We start from the raw sequence: 20,785 nt of genomic DNA, 5'->3' as shown, positions 1-20,785 counted from the left end.
CATAATTATTCATAAGAAAAATTGTGATAATTGTTATTGTGTTTAAATTTTATTTGTTTTTAAGGTTGGTTTGCTATGGGTTTGAACTTGAGCCCATGTTTGGTTTCAGACTTCAGCAATCCTCAGCCATGGATTAGGCCCAATGTTCAATTAAAGATTCAATTCAAATGTTAAGTGGCCCAACAAAGGCCAGGGTGACCTTGCTAGGGCAAGAACAAAACGAATACCCGACAATTTTATAACCAAAAATTTTATTTTATTTTTAATAAAAAAGAAGTTAAAAACAAGAAAACGAAAACCCCAAGCTCGTCATCTCTATAGGGACAGTGACAAAAAAAGCAAAAAAAAAGAAAAAAGGACATGGCTCACGGTGGCTACGGTAAGCGGCGCGTGGCGGAGGGGAAGCGCGTTGGTCGGCGATCAAAGGGACCTGGCGTAGATAAGAAACCAAAGCCAAAAGCCGTTTCTCTCAAGAACCAGATACGCTCCATTGAACGCGTCCTGCGAAAGGTATTCATCATCTGCATTTTCTCCTTTTTTTTTTTAATTTTTATTTTATATTTGTTAATTTGTATAAGAAATTCTCTGAATTTCATTTATTTCTCTTATATATATAATTAGGATCTTCCGCCTGAAGTTAGAGAGGCTCAAGAAAAGAAGTTAGAAGGGCTTAAGAAACAACAAGAAATCCATACCCGACTCGCCGTGGAACGAAAAATATTCTTGCGGGACAGAAAGATTAAGTTTTTTGGTAAAAACAAAGAATTATTATTATCTTTTTAATGGTTATAGAATTTCATTCATTTTGAAATGAATCAGTAATTTGTAATTTTCTTAATTGTTATTGAAGAGAGAAGGAAGATAGAAAGGAGAATAAGGCGGTTGGAGAAGCTGCAACGTGCTTCATCCGGTCAGACACAAGATGCGGAGATTACTGAACAACTTTCTAAATTGAAAGAGGATCTTGAATATGTTAGGGTATGCTTGTAGCATATTTAATTCTTTGTAAATTTTTGTTCTTGTCAATGAAAATTTGATGGTTTTTTCACAGTCTTAATAGGGCGATGTTTTATATTTTATTTTCAAATGCAGTTTTTTCCCAAGACTGAGAAATACGTATCATTATTTACGGGAGGTGATGAATCGGACATAGTTGATAGGAGAAATAGATTGCGGAAACAGATAAAAGCCAACTTAGTTGCTGCTGCTGCCAGTGGGAAAGATTTGGAAGGTACATTCTTCCTTTGCCATAGCTAGCAATATAATGCTATATGAAGTGACTTATTTTTGTTGATTACATGATATAGTGTAGTTTAGCTTTTTAAGAATTAAGGCCTTTTCATTATGAATTGCACTGCAACTCACATTAAGGTAAAATGCAGCAAAGAAAACTTTTCTAAGTAATGTTTGCACAGTACCTTGGACTTTGTAGAATTCTTTTGAGCATGTTTGTAGCTCAAGACCATGTAACAAGTTATGGGTGTATCATGTTTTTTTCTCTTAATGCATGTTATTTTACCTGCTTAAGTTGTTTTTATTAACTTATATTGTCATGTTCGGAAGGATGATGTCTTCTGTTTGGATTTCTCCTAACAGAGACAGGGAGTGAAGATGATGGGCTGTTGGATTTGAGTGATGATGATTTCTTTTTGACCGGAACCTCAAGTGATGAAGCTGATGCTGATGATGAATGGACTGATAAAAGTACCAGGTACATATTGTATCTGTGAGTTGAACCCGCTTAAGTGGACTTTGCTTCTTTTCTTGATAAGAAGTGTTATCTATTATCTAGTTGATCGCATTTTTGTTCCCTCTTTGATTTTTTGGGTCATATTTAGAACCAGGATAAGTTATAGATAGAATGATAAAACTGCCTTTAAAACTTCTTTTCACATGAACGCAGAGTCACAGACTCAGTCCCTGTTGACTCTGTGGTTAGCAGAACCATAGCTTTGGCCTTTTACTGCAAGCTCTTTGTAGTTGAACAGGCGAGGAATCTTTATTCCACTTCTTTTTTTATGTTGAAAAGTGCAGTTAAACTTCCTGGCATTTGTGTACAGGGAACAGGCTTCTAGTGCTTCTGGCAAAGCAGCATCCGGCATGTCTAGTGATGAAAGGAATCAGGTTTAGTTTCTACTTGAATAGTTGCATTTTTATGAAAATAATTGATTATAACTTTTTGACATCTTCTCCTTTCATTTTACTTTTGGTTGCCACAACTTATAACAGAGACAGGTGTCTGCCAGAGCTTTAATGCCGCCTCCCAGGCCATCAACTAATTCTTTTTCAAATTCAGCACTTGCAAAATCAAGGTTTGGATCTTCATCTAGCCGAAATTCATCCATACAAAGAGCTGAAATGTCCACATCTAGCAACACATCAAACAGCAGAAGTGGTTCTTCCTTTAAGGTGGGGGGATCCTCAAATTCAAAGACAGGAAACAGTAGTAATTTAAGTTCCAATTCTGATGCTCGCAAACCACGTAGAAAGAGGAGACCAAAAAAGAGAAAACAACAGGTTTGTTGATCGTGACTAAGACTTAATACTTACATGTTTTTTGGTATTTCATTTTGCCACATGCTATCTGTTACGCTGCCAAGGTTCATGGGTGCTCTTACTAACATCTGAAAATCCCTAATGTCTTGGTAATAGAGATGGTCTTAACGGTTATGGATGGTACAATTCTACTTTTCATTTATTATTGTTAGTTCTACATTATATATGCTGGGAAATTGGTTCTGCTCGTTGTTTGTGTCCATCTTCCATCATTCTCAAGGTCTTGTGAGCTGAAATCATCTTTAACCTCTGGAGGTCTTGTGAGCTGAAATCATCTTTAACCTATCTGATGTCCATCTCTCGGCACTTCTACTGAAAATGCAACCTATATGGACCAAGGGGAAGGAGTTGGGGGACGAGGGGCATCAAATCTATCCACAGATATTGTACATGAAACATTAAAATGAGATTGCCAATTTTCAAAAGGAAAAAAAATAAAAATAAAAAGAAAAAGAGCCCTCGAGATACTATGAACAATTTGCAATTATTTCTTGCTAGAGTCTTTGGACGTGTCAGGCTGTACCACATTCTCTTTCGTTTTTGCAGGCATGAAGTGAACTCGGCTTTGGTATGAACCATGATAACCAATTGGTGTTAAGAGACGGATTTATTATGGGGGCAGGGTTGCCTCCATTGAAATTCAACAACTTTTTTTTTGTTGTAGTATTATGTGATTACCTCAAGTTTAAGGATAGTTTTAATTTTGGTTTCACTGAATTTTAATTTTTTTTATTGGTTTGGATTTAATTGTAAGGTGTCAATGCTTTCTTTAGATATTTTCCTTTCATTACAACAATGATAAATTGGAAACGGCTAAAGGAGGCTAGATTTGAGCCCTTGAAAATATGGAAAATTACGATTACGGTGTGTGAAGAAAAAGAAATATATTAAAAGTTCTCCATGTAAAATACTATATATATATATATATTTGGAACTAAAAGAAAATAAATTTCTAATAAAGTAAGATTAAAGTGAAAAATATGGATGAAAACGGGGTAGGTTTTTGTTTAATTGAACTTGACTCGATTTTATATATAATATTTGAATTTGATTTAATTTAATTTTTTTATTTTTTTTAATATTTGAATATGATTTGATTTAAAATTAATAAAATATGATTTTTTAATATAAAATATGATTTTTTAATAAAATATAAAATTAAATAAATATAAATATATATAAATGTAAAATTAATTAATTAATTAAAAAAATAATTTTTTATATATACCAAGTTAGATAAAATTTAAGTTTATTTATCATTCGATCAGATTTGATTCGATTTTTTTTTTTTTTTTTATTATCCGATCAGAATCGATTTGATATTCGATTTTAAAAATAAAATTAATCTTAAAAAATCAAGTCAAATTAAGATTTGTCAGATACAAACTGTCTTCCCTAACGAAAACTTAATAAAACCTTGGCAATTGTGATAAAATTAAGGTTATTTTAATTAGTTAACAAAATTGATTTAATGATAAACGAGGATATTTTTATTAAATTGTTTTTTTTTTTAAAGATAATTTTGGACAAAGGCGGGTTGGATATCACTATTTATCACGAATATAGTTTTTTGTTAAATGAGATTTTGGTGAGTATAGTTCTTTTGAAACCAGGTTTTGGACATGAATTTTAAGATTTAGCTTAATTTGATTTTATTTAAAATATTATATTAATAAAAATATTTTTATTTAATTTTATTTAATTTTAATTAAAAAATTCTATAATATAATACTAAAAATCTTTTAATATTTTATATTTTACTAGTTTTTATGAAAATAGCTTGTTATTTATGAAAATTATGGAGTTATTTAATATTACTCGTAATTGTGATAAAAAAAAATAACCATTAGGCATTAATTATGTATATCTTGTTAGTCTTTTTTAATTTTAAATATAGTTTAATTTCTTTTTTTTTTTAAATAAATAATGAATTCCACTTAACCTACAATGCTGTTTTAATTAGTATTAATTTACTAATAAACTTCTCCAAAATATTGCCACTGGTAGAAGAAAATAAATTATTCTTGAAAAAAAGTCAAAAGCAATTCAAAGAAAAACCTACTGATTTTATTATTTTCTTTTCTGCGATTATCTTTTTGGTCATTCACCCTTTTCATTAGACTAAAAAACCCAGCCAGCCAGGGAAGCCCAGACGGAGTTTAGTTCCAGTGTTTAGATTGAAGAACACAATAGCTCCGAAAAAAAAAAAAAAGAAAATCATAAAAGAATCCGAACAAAAGCCGATGTTAAGATCGAGATCTTAACAAAGAAAGAGAGAAATCTAATCTAATAAAAGAATGAAAGCTTTGAACTTGGTTGTTCAGTTTCTGTTATTTCTTTTGTTGTTTTCTTTGCACAAAGCAGTCGCAGAAGGCGTCACTCCCAAGGAAGCTAAGCAGCTCAGAGATGAGGTAAAACATTTTTTTTTCTTTTTATCTTTAATTTATCTTTTGAATTCAGGGTTTTTGCTTTTTATATGGATGTAATTAGGATTCTTCGAATTGACTTTTCAACTTCTTATTACTACCGGAGTCTTTGCTGATTGAGATTTTTACAGTGTTTGATTGGTTTGTTGATTGATAATTGAGTATTTGAGGCTTCTTTGATGATGAGAATAGATTTTAAGGCAAAATTTGAAGACCTATTTGGGCGAAAAGCATTAAAAAGAATGAGAAACAGATGCCATATTAGTTCACATTGTATCTACATGCTTGATTTTTTTTTTTTTTTTATATGCTGTTAAAAGAAAGCTGAAGTCAAAGTTTAACCTTTAAATTAAAATTATCGTTATAACTAAATGGGAGTAGATGGGATGCATTAGCCGTTCATGTGATGGCATTTATTTTTTTGCACTTGGGTGCTCTAGGTGCGCGAAATGTTCTATCATGCTTTTGATGGATATATGGAACATGCATTTCCACTTGATGAGTTGAGACCTCTATCGTGTGAAGGAGAAGATACGCTTGGTGGTTATGCCTTGACGCTGGTACAATCCTTATCTCTTTTTTCAAAAATTATATGAGACTGAGATTGTGTATTGAACTGTTTTTGGATGTTGCTTCTATGCTGCTGTTGCAGATTGATTCTTTAGACACACTGGCTTTACTTGGAGACCGAGAACGCTTTACTACCTCTGTTGAATGGATTGGTAAAAATCTTCGGTTTGATATAGTGAGTGAAATATTTTTTGCATCAATCTTTTGTGCTTATCGCATTGGGTTTGTTTTTAGTATGGAAACCTTAGTATGGACTTTTATAGGGTTGAAGGTGAAACTCTATATCCTTGGTTTAGAGCTCAAGCTCTGATTTAAAGAGCTACTTGATAACTCTTAAGACTGGTGCAATAGAAGCTTGATCTTTTGTAAAGTGATAAAAGTTATCATACTTCTGGTTTCTTATCTTAGGACTTAAATGCAACATACATGGCAGTTAGTTTACATTCTACTATGGTAATAGATTATTGTTGTTGATTTCCATTTTCAAACTTTTTATATCCGCAAGAAGTGTCTACCATTCTTTTTCAATGCCCATATACTTTTCCTGCAAAATGAAATTTCTCCTTGGCAAACCTAACATCTAAGGCTGCTTTTGTCATATGTTTAGCAATTAAAGAGACAACCTGTCTGATTTCCATGATTGAGGAGATATAATAAATTTGAAAGCCTTCATAAAGTTCTTTTATCATGATGGTTACTTCCATTGTCAAAATTGTCTTGTGAATTCTATAAAATTATATATCTTCATGGGACTCCAAAAAGACTAATTTTTTCTCTATGTTGTTCTTACAATATGACTGTCACAGTGTAGTGGTTTATATTAACTCGACATTTCCTCATCCTTACTTCATGGTCTTTTTCTCCCTCCAAATCACTGTTATCATCCAATCAATTAGTAGTTAATTTTAAACTTTGTAGTTTACTTTTATTCTGCAGAATAAAACAGTTTCCATTTTTGAGACCACCATCAGGGTCCTTGGAGGTCTGCTTTCTGCTCATCTTATTGCAAGTGACTATGCTACGGTAATATGGACTTGTCCACCTCCATCAATCTTTTCTAATCATATTTCATTCTTGTAGAATAAACATCTGGGTCATTTCGATTTCAGGGCATGAGAATTCCTTCCTATGACAATCAATTACTTGACTTAGCTGAAGATTTGGCCAGGAGATTATTACCTGCATTTGACACTCCTACAGGTATCACTCCTGGAACATTTTTCCATTAAGATACAGTAACGGGAAAGCTGGCTGGTAATAGGTGTGGTATCTTATCATGACTATCTTCAGCTATGATGTATTGCAGGAATCCCATTTGGATCTGTTAATTTAAAGCATGGAGTTGATGAACATGAAAGCAAGGCAATGCCTCTATCATCTCCTATGTGATGATTTATTTAACTAGTTTTTGCTTGTGTCACCCTGAACATAGCTTGTGCTAATTCTCCTTGTCCCACACCCTAAAGTACAATGTTATTAGTACTTAGTGATGTTCATAGTTGCTGTATGAAATTTCAAATGGATGAAGATGAAGGTATTAAAGTGAATTGATGTTGTTCACATAGTAATCTATAATAAAGCCCAGTTACTTATGGGTCCTCTATGTTTGCAGTTTTCATGTATATTATATTATATAGGTTATTTAAACTTGCAATTTTGGTCTGCTTAGATAACATCAACGGCTGGTGGTGGGACTTTGACCCTTGAATTTGGAGTGCTAAGCCGTTTGACAAATGATCCTAGTAAGCGTTTCTGCCCCTATATTTCATTTGTCGCATTCTCTGGAAGTTTGTATGCTACAAAATGTATAAATAGCAAGCTTTGGCTCTCCTACTTGCCTGTTACTGATAGCCTTGCTGGGGAGCCCTTGGTTTACCAGGGCTATGAGCCACATTTTAAGTCCAGGTAGCAAGAGTTCTAGGACCTTTCATAGTCCTACTTCATATCATGCATTGAGTGAATATTGCTTTTGGCTTGCATGTTCCCTTGCAAGTATTTTAGGTTTATTGAATTATTTTTCTACTTGCACAGTTAAAGAATTGGTTTTGCTGTTATTATAAATGATAATTTGATGCTTAGTTGAAATTTTTGTAGACTGTAGTTGCTTTCCTGGATTCTAGAAATTAAAGAATCCTTTTGTAATCGTGGATTTCAATACAGTGCTTGCTGTTGCTAACTTGCTATGACTATTATGAAATTAGACCATTTTCCCCTTTCCTTGTCCAAGCTCTATTAGCTGGAAATTTTATATTGCTGAATCATAAAGAAGCCTTGCAACTTTTGATGGAGCCTTGGGTCAACCCTGACCTGTGAAGCCAATATATTCTGAACTTAAGGTTAATAGTCCCGGATCCTAATGTCATTTGCTCTTGCTATGAGAATAGATGGAAGAAGAGGTCAGGGTTCCATTGTTTTCCATGGTGCACAAGTATATTTACCATGGAAAAAACTAGAGACCCCAGTAATCACATTTGCTGTTTAAATTTAGTCCATAAAAAAAATATGGTTCTAATTGTTCATAACTGAAAGGCACAAAATATGGAAGGGAAGACTATGGAAATACTAACAGACAAGAAAACTGAAGGGAAAATCTGGATTGGTTTGCTTGGAATCTTAGTATAACCAATTGACAGGGCTGCCAAAATGACTAGGAGATGCTTAATTCAAAACTCGGTAGTCTAGACTTTGCAAACTTCTATCAGAAGGTCTATGAGACTTTTACTTACCATTACCAATTGTAATGACTGTTAGCTTTCACTTTCATTGCTGAAATAGGTTTATTTCTTAAAATGGATGCAGCTTTTGAGCAAGTTACAAAGAATGCTGTTCGGGGCCTGTGGGCTCGCCGCTCAAAGCTTAACTTAGTCGGTGCTCATATCAATGTTTTTACTGGTGAATGGACACAGAAGGTAACATGCTTTTTTACTATGACCACATAATCAAGGGCCTTGCAATTTTCTGTTTTTGTAATAACTATTTCAGGATGTTCTTAATATTATTTAGTTGTTAAATGGATGGAAAAGGATTAAATCTTTTGTTGCTGATGCTTCTATTGAGTCATTTTTTCAATATGTATGAAGGAAGTCTTTTCTAGATGAAAGTTGGTCAGTTTTGAACCTTTTTGATGTGGTCTTTATCTATTCTTTTATAAGTTTATTGTCCTATCTTCTAATTCTTTTGTGAAACCTTTCTTTTTCATTTTCAAAAGGACAAGTTTAGAGTTAATATTTTCATAGGTTGTATTTCCCTTGCAAATTGCCTTGCTGATATGCAGACATCGAATAAGAAAAACGCACATAATTAAGAATATACAGCTAAACTAGGAACTCAACTGCAGTTTAACTCATTAACCTGTCACTCAACTGGACCGATCTTTGTTGGCCCTTCTGTTACTACGATCTACAATGTGAAGGAACAATTTAAGCCAATCTATATCTGGCTAGCTGCAATTGATTCTATGCTGCATTGCAGGATGCTGGAATAGGGACAAGCATTGACTCCTTCTATGAGTATCTTCTGAAGGTCTGTCACATGACTTGAAATTCTTGTACCTCGTAATTTTGTGATCACAATTTAGTAATAGAGAGGATATTGTTTTTTCCTTTCTTGATATCTTTTCAGGCATATTTGTTGTTTGGAGATGAAGAGTATTTGTTCATTTTCCAAGAAGCATACAGTGCTGCTATGCACTATCTTTACAATGACCCTTGGTAAAAACTTCTGCTGTTGAGCACCACCTTAATATATGTTTCTTTTCCCTTATTTTATTATACCTTTGTCATTTCACAATTTCCCTGCATTATGTGTTTTACTTTATCATCTCTCTCTCTTTGTTTAATTTTTATTTATTTCCTTAGGTATGTAGAGGTCAATATGGATTCTGCTGCTATTGTCTGGCCGTTATTTAACAGTTTACAGGCATTTTGGCCCGGGCTTCAGGTTATTAGATATAATTTTTTTTTATAGAACCATAAGATATATAATTCAATATTTGGTAATCAGAGGTTTACCTTTTTTGGAAGGTCTTAGCGGGGGATATTGATCCTGCTATTCAAACGCATACTGCTTTCTTCAGTGTCTGGAAAAGATATGGTTTCACTCCTGAGGGTTTTAATCTTGCTACACTTAGTGTTCAGGTATCTGAATCATAATATTGAACTACTCTTACCATTTTCACTCAGCATTTCAAATTAGAAGTTTACTTATTTCCTATGTGTACCTTAATAACACCAAATACGCCCTGATACCAAAGTACACTTTCTTTTTTTTAACAAAATTTGCACATTTGCTCTATGATGGTTCACAATTAAGATCTACCTGATAACTTTTCTCTTCTTTTTTTTTTTTTTAAACATTTGTCACACTTATATCATGTTTCTTTGGCAGCATGGGCAAAAGAGTTACCCTTTGCGTCCAGAGTTAATAGAAAGCACATATTGGCTCTACAAAGCTACCAGAGATCCCAGGTCAATCAATTGACTTTTATTTAAGTTCCTTTTCTACTTTTTTTTTTTAACTCAAGTTTGCTACATCTTTTAACATATAGTTATTTGGAGATGGTAATATTGCAACATCTAAACTTTATCAGTTTCTTTCTATAACTGGAGTAATTCTAAAGGATGAAAAGGTGTCACTCTGTTTACACATTAAATTAAATATATTCATTTATAAAAAAACTCTCATTTATCCAGCCAGTTGATATTGTTTCTGAAAGGCTTTATTGTTTCAGGATTACAAAAATGCTGGCATAGCTTGCTTTCTCTCCGATTTGTAGAAGCAATTCATTTGAGCATTAAATAGCAAAGAAATACCCTTATCTGAAGATAAATTTTATTAGAAGACAAACTTGCTGAAACTTAATACATAGAAAAAGAGAAAAAGTGAGAGGAATAAAAGCTGATGCCTATTATGACATTTAACAGCAGTGATTTAAGATATTGCATTAAATGAATGTGAGAAAATAAAACAGACTTGCTATGTAAGCTATTTTGTTAGACAAAGAATTGTTGTTGATGAGAGTGCAAAGCTCTTCCTGCTCCTATTAGATGTTTTCCAGTTATCTGTTCTGTTATTGTTAACATGAACAACTTCTGTTCTATTTCTCCACTCTTGCTAATTAAATGTTCACAAATATTTTCCACTGTAGATATCTGGATGCTGGACGAGACATGGTTGCTAGCTTGCAATACGGGGCAAGATGCCCTTGTGGTTATTGTCATATATCAGATGTCGAGTTTCACAAGAGGGAGGATCACATGGAGAGCTTTTTCCTGGCAGAAACAGTAAGTAATAATTTGTGTATTTTAGCTATTCCATGTTTCCCTAAATGCACCTTTATATATATGGACGACAACACTAGATTTTAAGATTTCGTTTAGTTTGAGCTTAAGTCCAATTTGACCTGTCTGCCAGCTTCTCCCTCCCTGGATATTTTTTGGTGTTCTCATCTTGTTGTCTTGTCATTTACAGTATAATCTTGTTTATAACCTCGTCATTTACAGTATAATCTTGTTTATAACCTCTCAACATGATTAGGTGAAATATTTGTGGCTCCTTTTCGATTTGGCTGTGGGTCCCGACAACCTTGTTGAAAATGGACCATACAAGTAAGATTTCTGTTTCCTAGGTTTTTTCTTAAAAAAATTTTGTAATATGAAATAAGCGATAGTTTCTTATTTTTCATTTTTTGTGGAAAATTTCCATTTATAGGTACATATTTAACACTGAGGGCCATTTATTGCCCGCAACTCCTCAAATATCTCTATTGCGAGAGCATTGTTCATATTTTGGGGCTTATTGTAACCGGGGTGACTTTAAAGAAGAGCCTCATGCATCAGACAAGTCTGCTGATTCTCATGAAACTAATGGTGGTAGAGTTTCTGAGGTTTGGAATCGGACTGGATTTCCATTGGATTCTTCTTATCTTGAGGCATCTCCTGTATCAGGGCTGATTAAGGTTAGTTTTGAAATATTTTCTGAATCATATTTAGGTAAACCTTAATGACTTTTATTCCTCTACTTTGTATTTTGTTTGTTTTCCACTGTGTTGATGGTAATCTTATGTGATGAAATATTACTAAAAGATTGATAAATGCCTGTACTCGGTGTCTACGTAATGATTTTCATTTACAGGTTATCACTAAATAGAAAGGCTATTTCAGATCTCCCTGGTAGGAATTTAGTTATTTCTAGTTATAGCATCATCACTTTAATGAACTCTTTCTTATGGTGAAATAGCAGAATAAACAAGGAACAGCTGTTTGAGGCTTTTTTTGGCAATAACTCCTCCATTTTCATGAGGAGCACATTGATGTCTTTCCATTCTCTTAGAAAATTTGTTCTTTATTTCACAGGGCCTTTGTCCAGGACTAACTCATGGGCAGAAGTATGGCATTTCATATCTGGCTTCAGTTGATACACCTCATGAAGATAATTCAGCAAAACAAACAGATACTCCCGTTCAGAGCCATGCTTTAGTTGTTGTTTCTGGCCAAAGTACTAATCAATCACTATCTGGTGACAGCAACAATGACAATGTTGAAGAATCAACTGATAGGGAATCAGAGAGTGATCCATCTCAATCATGAAAAGGCTTCTTGGCCGTGTGTAACAAACTGGGTGCCCTGAACCACATAATGGAACCAGGTCTCAGCTCTTTCCTTTGTGCTGTTTTCCCTGATTGGTGATAGTGACGTGACTGATGAATATTGGCTGGTCTGTCATTTTATCTGATTTAAGCTCCTAATCTGATGCTTATGATTGATTGATCTTCTCCACTTTGACAGCATGTATACTATTAAAGTCAATAGTTTCAAGCAATTCGGCAACAACTGTCAATAGAATGAGAATATATTTGAGGTTAGAGTTATAAACTGCAAGATGAAGGTCTGCATGAAGACTGTGCTGTTGTTATGCTGGCTGTAATGTGGAGAACTGAAAATAGGCACTTGTTTACTTACAGGGCCGTTGTAACTTACCAAAATTTGACAGAACTTCTGTGCATTTTATATAGTTACTCCAAAGGTTAATTGCGGTGGTGAGTGGATTGCTGGAAGACCATAGTCCCAAAGTTGCTCGAGAGGGACAACCAGTTTAGTTGGGATGCCATTTATTTGGGACTGTCAGAAGGTTCTCATTTCACTTGAGGACTTTAATCTTGGAAACCATCACATTCAGACACTTTGATTTAGACAAATTATACTCAAAACTATAAGGAAATCTTGATTGATGGATTCTCATGTTCAATTACAATACATATTTGAATTATTTTAGATTCAGTATTAGGGATTGGTTGAACGAGGACTAAAATTCTTAGGTGTTCAAGAAATCAATGAAAGAACATGTTGATGATTCTCTCTTGATATCCATCTTGCCTTTCAGATTAAACAACAGCCTTGCATGATTTTATTAGTTGAAAATTCTTCGGGGTTTTGACAGGTTGTAACCATGCCTGAGGGACTTGTTAGTGAGGGCAGGAGGTACTTTAAACATATGCTGGAAGAATATAGAATTCAACCCTCAGAAAAACACTATGCATGTATTGTTGACCTTCACGGTCGAGCTGCGAGCCTTGAAGAGGCATATAACCTTATAAGAAACATGCCAATTTTACCTAGTGCAGTTGTTTGGGGAGCTTTCCTTGCTGCTTGTAGGGTCCATTGCAATGTACAATTAGCTGAAATTGCCGGAGATGGTGTTTCTAGAATGAGAGCAATGATTAGGAAGAATCAAGTTAGGAAGAATAGAACTTCCAGCTGGATTGAGTTTTGGGGTGTGTTATCATGAATTTGTCACAGGAGATCCTTTGCATTTTGAGTCCGAAAGAATATACTTTACCTTAAATTTGATCAGTGAAAAAATGATACTCTTGGGATTTTTAAGAGACTCAAAAAAGTATCGCCGTACCATGCTTTTCTGGTTTTCTGATGTGTGCTCATTTAACATTTTGGGAAATGGCTGATCAAAAGAAATTTGTAAGAAGAAAGATTGTTAGTCTTTTGGCAATAGATCACCCTTTTTGGTTATTATTGGACATTGTCAACTGCTCCATCAGCATTTTTCCTGCCTGTGAGAATCTAGTACATCCTTCACATTTTTTTGGTCTTATAAATCAGAATGAAAACAATTCAGGAATGTATAACATGATGCCAAATATTCAAGTATCCGCTATCCAGGTGCCAAAGAAAACACAGTTCATGGATGCACCAGTAAGCTTTATGACATCTCTTGGAAATTTATCTGCATGGAAATGCTTATTTTCTGCTACCAAGTTGTACTTCAGACTCGTTACTTTTTGAGGCAAAGCACTGTAAAGTTGTGGCCAAGTTGGAAGCGCCACTAATTTTGTCCCAAAAGTTAATATCTAGTGGGGAAAAAACTTTTTGGGTCTGGTGTTCTGCAATTTTGACTAGTATAGTCCTAAAGGAGCAGATTGCGAGGAAAAGGTGATATTATGTAGGTACAAAGAATAACTGGCTTAGAAATAGAAACTTATTTCAGTTGATTGATGCAATTACTTATAAAAAATGACATTTACTAAGTGTTAGGATTCAAATTTCAATGCTTGCAACCCATTTTCCTATTCCAAATTGCAATCTCGTTTATAAAAAATAATTGGCTGAAGGTGTCAGTTTGAGTATCATAAAATACTATCAGCATTGTTATTTTCTTTTTCTCGACATCTTAGAGTACCCTTGTCTCTGTTTGATTTCATAATGGTATGAAAACTTTGGTAACTTTAAATCAGTTTCAAGTTCTCCCTTATATTCCATGATATCCATCTGACTTTTAACCACAGCAAACAGATAGATACAATATCAAGAGGAGATGAAATAGCGGGTACAAAAACATCAAAATGCATGTAAATGTAGGCTTACGATTCCATCTGAAAGCATCCTGCTTACAAAAAATTCTTAACCAAAATTCCCACTGACATGGCTGGCTGTCTGAGTCCTGTGCTGTAGGCCTTGCATTGTTCTTGACATGGCATGGAGCAGCCAATATCAATGCCCATGTGACAAATGCGTGGTTTATGCATAAGAACACATGTCCTAACCTTAGTTGTGGAATGATAAAATCTAAGCAACTGCTTAATGTCCATGTTTCTCCCATATATTAAGTGCACCAACTAATCAAACCATGCTTGGCTGCCATCCCTTCCTTTGAACCGCACATGGAATCTGTGATATGGCAAGGTGAGGCAATGACTTGGTTACATAGTCTGTGGATAGTGCGGTTGGGTAATGACTGGCAACATAAATGTTACTAAACATTAGTTTTAGTAACATACATATGAACAATTATCGAACATGTCATGTGCTCCATTTCAGGTTTCAGACTTGAATTGCAGTAAAGAATTATCAGAAGTTTAGGCTGTTTGAATTTGAGAAATCCTGTCTAGTTAGCAGTGGTTGAAAATTTTTAAATTTCATTTTTTTACACAAAAAAATGTCACGTGTTTGAAGATCAAAAAAAAAAATTATAAGTGTTGAAATTTTATCACAGACTACTGAATATCTCATTTTAAAGATAACCATATAAAAAAAAAAAAAGAATTGATATTTTATCTCATTTTCTTATTTTCAATCAAGCAATTAATTTCTTTGTTAGAATCTATGCTCTCTAGGAACCAAAGAAAAATATATTATTCTCAAGGAATTAAAAAATGTAAAAAGCATTAAATTTATTACATCATTTAAGACATCATTAATTCTTATAAAAAATATTTCGAAAATAAAATTTTAAATACATTACACGAATATAAAAAATGCACTCTTTAAATCATCCAAGACACAACTAAATCAATATTAAAATAGCTTATAATCAGATATAGTATGGTGCCGGGCTCTCAAATAGAGGTGATAACGATTTGATTTTGATCGGATTCGATTTTAATTTTTTTAAATATTGTATAATATTTTAAAATTTAATCTAAATTTGAATTTAAACTCATTCGATTCAAACAAAATTTAACCAAATTTTATAGGTTCGATTCAATTTATCGATTTTTAATTTTTAATTATTAATATATTTAAATAGATTTTGATATAAAATTATTATTTTTATTTTATAAAAATTTAATATACATATATATAAATTAAAATATATATATAATTTGGTTCGATTCATTTTTTTAAAAATTTTTTATCTCTTGATTTAAAATTTTGATTCAAATCTAATATATGTATTTAATATTTAAAATTGATCTGAATCAAATAAAAAAATTAATTCAAACAAAATCGAACTAAATAATTTCAAATCAATTTTTAAAATTTTTAATTTTTTTTCTTACCCTTACTCTCGAACACCCTTTTGCCAAAAGAATTAGGTAGGAACAATGTTTACAAAGTCCCAAAAATTTTCTCATAGCTGGATAAGATTTTCATAACAAAAGATATTATTAGTTTAAAAATACCACTAGCCATGGCATATAGGTTAGGAAAGATATTTTAGGCATCCATATCCTAGAAAGCTGTTCTCGAGAAAAGGACAGCTTAATGCTATTGCTTTTTCGTTACCAACAAACCGTTCTCCGATGCGTAAAAGGGAATATCAAATGGATTATTCCTTCCATTTGTAGATTATGTTAAGTAATCGTAACCAATCATCATTTTCACCTCCGGTGAAAATTTTCCATTTGATAGATATAAGACTGATGATGTAATTCTGAGTTGATGGGTGCAGAGATTGTTTAGAGGTTGAGCTGATAAGCTTACCAGACCTATTAAGAGAATAAGGTCAGAGGGTAGTGGATCGAGTTCGCATATGCACTCCAACATTCAAATCAGTAAAATCATATGTAATTTGTGATTATATGGCTGGATGACATAGTAACAAACTGATAGATTTTTTTTTTTTACATTATTTAGTGTCACTTCGCTTTTCTTTCTAACATAAAGACATCATTAAATTCAATGCCTGCACCTGAACTCCACTGACTTATTAGAGAAATGAGAGGAAGATTACGTATTGAAAACAAAAAGAAAAGAATCCTGACAGTTAAGATTATAACCAGACTTTTTTCCTCCACTGGAACGTGCAGTTTTGCTTCTTGTGACATGTTCAGTCCTGTAGATCTCACTGTTCCCAATACAATTTTCAACTTTGGGCGGTAAAGATTTAGATCTTTTGCATTTTAGTTTGAAGTTTGAACAAAAAATCCCAAAATCCTAGTATCATAAAGGTCCCTGTTGAAAGGCTTTGAATGACATGTTTTGACATGTCATCCTATTTCGTTGTTTCAAGACTCTAGTTTTATTGACCTTTTCTTCGGGAAACAACATTTCAGTTACATGTATTTTCTGGCCTTTTTGTCTGTAATCTTGGGTATTTATCAAATCAGTGACGGTCATAATCTTTTGTTGAATACAAACTTATGATAGGCTGTTTGGTATTGTTAGGAATATTTTAACTTTTTTTTCCTTTTTAAAAAATAATTTGACCTTTTCTATGGAAAGCAACGTTTGAGTAAAATAGAATTCTGTCCTATATACTTGTATTCATGCATTTATCAATTCGGTGAAGATCAAAGAAACTGCAATGTTACAAATATTAGAAATTTTTTATGGATATGTAGGCAATGCTTGCTGAATGCTTCTTACTCTTCCAATTGGATTTTCCAGGTTCATCTGCACTTAAGACCTTCTGCCAGGAAAATTAAAATAAAAAAAATAGTACTAGAAAAGCAAGATCAATAGATCCAAAGTAAAGTTTGAACATATCACAAAAAAGAAGTTTGAACATGAAGTATTTCTCCAGACCTAGAAGTGAGTCAGTGACCTTACTTGAGGCCCTGACTACCTTAAGTTTGAGAAATGATCACATTCACTGCCAGTGAAATTACTGTCAAGATTTGTAGGGTGACATACACTGATGCATATTTCTTAAAATCAATACCAGAGACCAATTTTAGATCAATATTGAACTGTTACTCTAACTTCAGTTCCTATTTTCCTTACATAAATGTGTTCTTTACTTACACTCAATATATATTCTGCCTTGGTTATAAAGAAAAATCAAGTTTGAGTTTCTTAGAGCTCCTAGTCCTGCAAATTAAGCAAAGGTGTCCAGTGAATTTAGTGCAAGGCAACTTATATATATATGGGAAAGGATTTAATTTATAACAAATATCCCCTGTTGTGATGCTTGAATTCTGGAGAAATACATTTCATATATGTAAATGTAATTGTACAGAGACACACAGCTGAAATACAACTTTGTTTCTTCATATTACAAGCCAAAACTTGTTTGTGACCTTTTTTCTTCAATTTTTTTTTTTTACAAAGTAGCACATGAAGCAACAGATTCTTGTATCTAGTTTTGGTTTGATGAGTAAAATAGCAAAACACAGTAACAGATGCTCAAACCACCAAATATGTTTGCTGCAGCCAAACTTCTGAGCAAAGAAAATGTGAACTCCTCCTTTATATTTTCTGTTTTATTTCTAAACTCTCCTAGTCGGTCGAATTTTCTGACCAGACTACCTACGGAGGAGACTGAGAATCAGATCCAAAAATCTCCTTCGAGAACCCAAGCTGAAAGATTTTTCTCTCCATGAGAAAGATGGATCTTCTGTTTTTTCCTTGCTCTTGGATGTGTTGTTGTTGGTAGAGACAATTTTCTCATACACCACAACCTAAGCCCCTGGCTTCTGATCCTTTCATGATTCTTAGTCTGTTGCATGATGTGATGAACATTCTGTAACAAAATTAGATAACCTTGTAAGTTTCAGAAGATGTATATCTAGGATAAATAGCAACTAGGAAAAGGTAGGCAACAGCCGTGTCATATTGATCGAGTGCCGAGCGGTCAGTTTCAAGTTCAAATTCTGTAGACTTAAAATTAAAAAAAAAAAAACAGAAAAGGGAGAGACTTACTCCCAGGGAACATCTCCAACTAGCATCCAGTCTCCATCCTTGTCTTCATAAGTTGGTGCATAATCTGATCCTTTGTAGCCTTCTCTGTCTGAGTACTCACCTGAAAGAAGTTGAAATCCAAGGTCATTTTACCCAAATCCAAGGTCATTTATGTCATAACAACAAAATAACAACATAATATTCCATTTTCTTACCTAAGGTGAACTTGAACATGTTCTCTAAAGCCCGCAGGAGCTCCGGGTACCCAGTGTAAACTTTCAGGTCAATCTTTCTTAGGTATGCTGCTCCATCCATGCTTACTTTCACGTAGATCCCAGGACCCTCACACTCACTTTTCTTTGGCTGAAAGTTATTCTTTCTATAGGACCGGATTGGTGGCCACCCCACAATTTGTGCTCTGCATGTTGCATATATATGCATCAAAAGGATCCATTAGTTTCCATCTAATTTTACAGGAAATCAAATAGCAAAAGAAGATCATCTGCTAAAGGCAAATTTTGTTTGTAACTTGTTATAATAACTTACTTGGCATGAGGGGCAGTTTCATTTTGAGTATTAGATTTGCCATTTGCTCCACATTCCTCATCAGCCACCTGCAATGGTCGCTTGTTGTTTCTAACATTGGAAACTGTTTGTTCCTCTCTTTCATCTGTTCCGGGTAACCCTAATCTTAGTTCAGTTGCCTCGAGGTTTAGATCATTCTCATATGCCACACTACCTTCCATTTTTCAAAGAGCTTCACTCTCAAAATGATATACCAAAGCAGCTAGTATAGCAAACCCAAAGTTCCTTCTTGTTCAATGTAGAGATAAATGCAAGCTGATTTTTTTCAAGTTCTGATTTTGGGAAAGTCACAGTTCCTTTGAGGATGCACAATGTTTGAGAAAAATCAAAATTTGTTTCTGAGTTTATGGTTGAAATAGGGTTGCAAAAGCAAGTATTTTATAGGATATGATGCTAGTCATGGTGGATTAAGAGTAATGAGGAAGCCTTGTTATTCTCTCGATGCATGAATTATTGCCAAAAGAAAGCTCAGCTGTCGGTAGCAATAGCAGCAACTTTGAGGCTAGCTGCCCCTGGATAGGGAGACAAGGGTGGGACAAGCTCAGCCGCCCATATGGAAGACTTGAGGCTTCAGTGGAAGGGTCGAGATGGGTTTGTGGGTTGTAGGAGTGAAATCAGGGGCGTTGGTTTTTCTATAAATGAAGGGAAAAGCTAGCCAGCCTCCCCATGTGAAAAGGATCCATCTTGGGTGTGTACGGGCACACCATGGCCATGTGGGGCTAGAATTTGGCAGGGTTTTTCAATTTTGCCTAATGGATTGTGGGGTTCGTTTCATGTGGGCTGTCATATGTGTGGGTCAGGTCAGCCCCTGAATCATTCATGGTTAAAATTCAAACAAGAAAAGAAATTAATTAAAAAGCTAAGCATTTTTAATTACTAGTCTTATTTATACATCTCTGTCGGCCATTCTAACTAACGAAAACCTGTTTTTTTAGGTAAAGAATAGTGTAAGTGGGAAAAATTATTTCGTTTAAAGGTCAGAATATGTTGAGAAAATATATATTAAATTTACAAATTACTCATTAAAAAAATTTATCATTGATAATAAAAATCGAATCATATATTTTTACAAGCAAAATATTCAATCCTTAGTAATTCAATTAATCTCTCTGATAGCAACGAAAAAAAAATAAAAAACACTCATTTGACCTGGCCTGTTTGTAGTTAATTGAGATTCTCCAAAATCCAAACCATGCTGTTTTTACCATTTTCTTGCTTTGATCTTTAGTTGTTTGACCTAATTCTTTTAGGAAAGATCCACAGGATTAGTAAACTTTATAATTTTCCTATGCATTGGAGCCTCCATTAATGTATCTGGATTAGTTTCAGTTTATGAGGGAATAAGAAATTCTTTAATACTTTGGGATTGTTAAAGCAAACTGCTTCTCTGGTTTCTGTCTTTTCCCACCCTATCAAGAACTAAACTTTTTAACATTAAGGAGATAATTGAAGGCTTAATCTTTAGTCTATAACTTTGATCCTTGTGCTTTTCATGTAGTTTGCATTAGCTTTATTTATCTCATCTTAATAGTATCTAGGCTAGTTTTCATTATACAGCATATCATCATTATGTTTTTGTTTCATAGGAAAGATGAAAAGAATTAAAGATATAAAATTTGTTAATTCATAATTATTTTGTTCCTTTATAATGTAACCAAAAACAAAAAAAAAAAAAATCCTTTGTTGCTTAGTAACTTAATCATTATATTAACAAATTTTTTTTCTTTTTTTTTTTTTATCTTTCTTGCCTAACAAGCCTTGAGCAGTAGATTGAACTAAATTCTAAAAAATTTC

At 33.5% G+C, this 20,785-nt stretch overlaps 3 protein-coding genes across 6 annotated transcripts; 2 read left to right on the top strand and 1 right to left on the bottom strand.

The window, feature by feature from the left end:
- Window positions 1-263: 263 nt before the first annotated feature.
- Window positions 264-3,328, top strand: LOC111291705 (uncharacterized). 2 transcript variants are annotated; one of them, XM_022883612.2, is made up of 8 exons: window positions 264-510; window positions 622-751; window positions 851-978; window positions 1,093-1,231; window positions 1,597-1,711; window positions 2,061-2,124; window positions 2,230-2,517; window positions 3,103-3,328. In XM_022883612.2, exons 1-8 carry the CDS (start codon window positions 361-363, stop codon window positions 3,106-3,108), a joined length of 1,020 nt encoding a protein of 339 aa, XP_022739347.1. In that variant the 5' UTR covers window positions 264-360; the 3' UTR covers window positions 3,109-3,328. The 2 variants fall into 2 exon arrangements, with proteins under 2 accessions (XP_022739347.1, XP_089601304.1); XM_089745178.1 differs by lacking the exon at window positions 3,103-3,328 and having other exon boundaries at window positions 2,230-2,698.
- A 1,127-nt stretch (window positions 3,329-4,455) lies between these two features.
- LOC111291709 (Glycosyl hydrolase family 47 protein) lies at window positions 4,456-12,913 on the top strand. 3 transcript variants are annotated; one of them, XR_002690423.2, is made up of 19 exons: window positions 4,456-4,967; window positions 5,423-5,542; window positions 5,635-5,727; window positions 6,489-6,575; window positions 6,662-6,752; window positions 6,859-6,914; window positions 7,222-7,294; window positions 8,352-8,461; window positions 9,024-9,074; window positions 9,174-9,262; window positions 9,410-9,491; window positions 9,575-9,688; window positions 9,939-10,018; window positions 10,699-10,834; window positions 11,088-11,158; window positions 11,262-11,508; window positions 11,906-12,197; window positions 12,338-12,410; window positions 12,514-12,913. XR_002690423.2 is itself a non-coding variant. In XM_022883626.2 (17 exons), exons 1-17 carry the CDS (start codon window positions 4,854-4,856, stop codon window positions 12,137-12,139), a joined length of 1,848 nt encoding a protein of 615 aa, XP_022739361.2. In that variant the 5' UTR covers window positions 4,509-4,853; the 3' UTR covers window positions 12,140-12,913. The 3 variants fall into 3 exon arrangements, 1 of the variants encoding a protein (XP_022739361.2); XR_002690421.2 differs by having other exon boundaries at window positions 4,509-4,967; window positions 12,338-12,913; XM_022883626.2 differs by having other exon boundaries at window positions 4,509-4,967; window positions 11,906-12,913.
- A 4,788-nt stretch (window positions 12,914-17,701) lies between these two features.
- Window positions 17,702-19,376, bottom strand: LOC111291729 (auxin-responsive protein IAA4-like). The gene is made up of 4 exons (XM_022883662.2): window positions 18,953-19,376; window positions 18,622-18,824; window positions 18,428-18,527; window positions 17,702-18,248 (listed from the first exon to the last, which is right to left on the bottom strand). The coding sequence occupies exons 1-4, from the start codon at window positions 19,150-19,152 to the stop codon at window positions 18,173-18,175; spliced, it is 579 nt and encodes a 192-aa protein (XP_022739397.1). The 5' UTR covers window positions 19,153-19,376; the 3' UTR covers window positions 17,702-18,172.
- Between the last annotated feature and the right edge of the window lie 1,409 nt (window positions 19,377-20,785).

This window comes from Durio zibethinus, chromosome 16 (assembly GCF_047325235.1).
Source record: "Durio zibethinus cultivar Kanyao isolate XHJ-2024 chromosome 16, ASM4732523v1, whole genome shotgun sequence".
NCBI lineage: Eukaryota > Viridiplantae > Streptophyta > Magnoliopsida > Malvales > Malvaceae > Durio > Durio zibethinus.
This window is presented reverse-complemented; position numbering and strand designations above follow the sequence as displayed.